This window comes from Aplysia californica, unplaced genomic scaffold, assembly GCF_000002075.1.
Source record: "Aplysia californica isolate F4 #8 unplaced genomic scaffold, AplCal3.0 scaffold01491, whole genome shotgun sequence".
NCBI lineage: Eukaryota > Metazoa > Mollusca > Gastropoda > Aplysiida > Aplysiidae > Aplysia > Aplysia californica.
In genome coordinates this window covers 38,477-41,207 of record NW_004798761.1, presented here as the reverse complement: position 1 = coordinate 41,207, position 2,731 = coordinate 38,477, and the positions used below count along the sequence as shown (strand labels likewise).

Here is a 2,731-nt window from a genome sequence, read left to right as displayed (position 1 = left end):
TCAGGCCCCCACAACAAACAAACTCACATTTCTCGGAAAGATGGAGTGGAAAAAAGACACCCCAACCCCCCCCCTCCCAATCTCCCCCCAAAACCCCGACACAAAATCAAAACAAAAAAACCAACAAAACAAACAAGTTTGGGAGTGACGTTCAAAATGTAGTCAGGCCCCCACAAAAAAAACCAACCCTCACATTTCTCCACTTCCCCAGATTGGTCGCCATCTTTCTCCTCCTTGCTGTTGCCGAAAGGATCCGGGTTCTGATCGCCGCCCTCGATGTGTCTGGTCGTCTTCCGGGACTTGGTCACTGGCGAGCTGGTGGTCTGGGGGGTGGGTGGAGCGCCTGGAACCAGGGAGGAGATAATTGCGGTCATGAGAAGATCGGGAAGAAATATGAGGAGTGCTGACAAAATGAGTTACTTCTGGCAATCCACAAATGGAGATACTGACCAAGAATCGACACTCGGGCCAAATTTGTAGTTTGATGCCACATTATTCTTTCAGTATTATACGCCTTTTATTATTTCATACTTAATAATAAATTGTAAAAACTTCACCAAAAAGCGGAAAGATTTATTTCCATATGTCTGGAATCCGAGAACTAACTCATTTTGTCAGCACCCTTCACAAATAACCGCTTTTAATCACAACGGGGCTATCCCGAAAAATGCTGTTCTGAGAAAATCGAAGGTAAAGTTTTCGCCCCTTGTTCAGTTTCTTTAAAAGACAAGGAGAGTTTTCTCTATAACCAAACAAATATACACCCCAATGAAACCAAACTTTTTCCTCTAGGTAGGGCAATGCCCACTTTTGGAGTAGGTCAAGATTTCTGGAAACCCCGGAAATCTGGGTTAGTCCGCTTGTCCTTAAAGACGACCAGATCTATTATATATTTGGCAACTGGGAAACACATGTGTCACTTTTCCCATAAAACTACGACAGCTACAGAGTTGAAAGTTGGCAAGTACCCGCAAAAAGATAGATAAGTCCCCATGACGGAGCCGATTTTTGATGTATTCATTTCCTGAATTTAGAAAAATATAATTATTTAACAAAAAGTTCCAGTTCGTCTTTGGCTTTAGTGATTATTCCATTGAGAAACGAAACAACGCAAGTGCCAGAAGTGATGTTTCGAGAGGCGCATTTTGTTTTGAGAGTATAGATCTAGACCTTCCATTTTTTTCCCCTCTCTCAAGATTTATTGCTCCCTTCCAGTAGAGTGTCAAAATAGTAGGCCAATGACTTTCAGTTGATGTTAATGCACCGAACATTCCTTTCATCGAAAGGGGGCCCTGCTAGTACTATAATTATTGCTACATCTTCCCCATATTCCTATAATATGGCGCAGACACCTGGACTTTGACAAGGAAAGAAGAAAACAAAATAAATGCGTTTGAGATATGGCGCTATCGTAGAATGGCCAGAATAAGTTGGAAAAAAAAAAGAAAAAGAAAAACAATGAGGTGTGTCAGATTCTACACACAAGACAAACCCTGTTGAACAAAGTGCTGAAAGATAAAGGGTCATTACACGTCAACCTCTGAGTCAGAGTTGTGACACCTCCAAGGATCCGGGTATCGTTCTAACGAGTGTTTGGTGTGAATGCGCGATTCCTCGGTGTCTGACAAAATGGGTGAAATGGTATAGGTTTAACGCCTCTATCAACACTATTTGGTTATTTCAGAGGCGGGGCCATAGAGTTTTACGTCCAACTCTAAAAGGATCGAGCCAAATGGGAAATTCGTGTGAAGTGTCTTTCCCAAGGACACAACGTTGCACCGAGCTGACGCTCGAACCCCCGAACCTTCAATCTCACGATTACGGGTCCGGTAATCTAACCACTAGATCACCGACGCCACTCGTTGTCTGATGATAACCATTGCATCTGCACAGGAAAATTCTATGTGCTTCTTAAGGGAAACAGAAGACAATAAGGGTTAAGATGACTTGTGGCTTCCGCTTTTCCCACCAGAGAGAAACGAGGAAAATTCGCGTGAAGCGCCTTTCCCAAGAACACAACGTTGGGCCCGTGACGGGATTCAAACCCACGACCTCACAGTTGTCAGTTCCGTAGCTTAACCATTAGAGGGTTTGTATGAAAAATAGCTAACCTTTTCTTTTTATGAAGGACTTTACAGTACTTGCAACACAGATATGTCATACAAGTGCCACAAAGATTAGAGGTGTTACTAGAGAGTAGCACACGAACAAAAGAAGGTGGAGAGCAGATAAGAAGGACGATAAAAGTTTGATAAGAAAGAAGGAGCAAACCCCGTGAACGAGGTCACGCACTAAACACTCAATGGGGGCGAAATAAGGACGATAGATGTTTGATAGGGAAAGAAGGAGCAAACCATACCAGAGCACGCGCCAAGCACTCACTGAAGGGCGAAAAAAGGATGATAGATGTTTGATAGGGAAAGAAAAGAATAAACCACAGAAGCGAGCCCACCAAACACTCACTGGCGTAGAAATAAGGACAATGGATGTTTGATAGGGAAAGAAAAGAAGAAACCCCACGAACGAGATAACCGCCAAACACTCACTGGGAGTGAAATAAGGACGATGGATGTTTGATAGGAATAGAAATAAAGAAACAAAAAAACAGACTACACCAGAGCACACGCCAAAGACTCACAGGGGGCGAAATTAGGGCGATAGATGTTTGATAGGGATATAAATGAAAAATAAAACAACAACAAACAAACAAACAAACAACACCACACAGAAA

The 2,731-nt window shown here is 42.8% G+C and overlaps 1 protein-coding gene across 1 annotated transcript in view; it reads right to left on the bottom strand.

The window, feature by feature from the left end:
• The window catches only part of LOC101864669 (agrin), a gene marked incomplete at its 3' end in the record, with an annotated part of 21,647 nt that overhangs the window by 1,452 nt on the left and 17,464 nt on the right, over nt 1–2,731 (bottom strand). Inside the window, 1 exon segment of the mRNA XM_035973596.1 lies at nt 194–343. Coding sequence (XP_035829489.1) covers nt 194–343 — 150 coding nt within the window.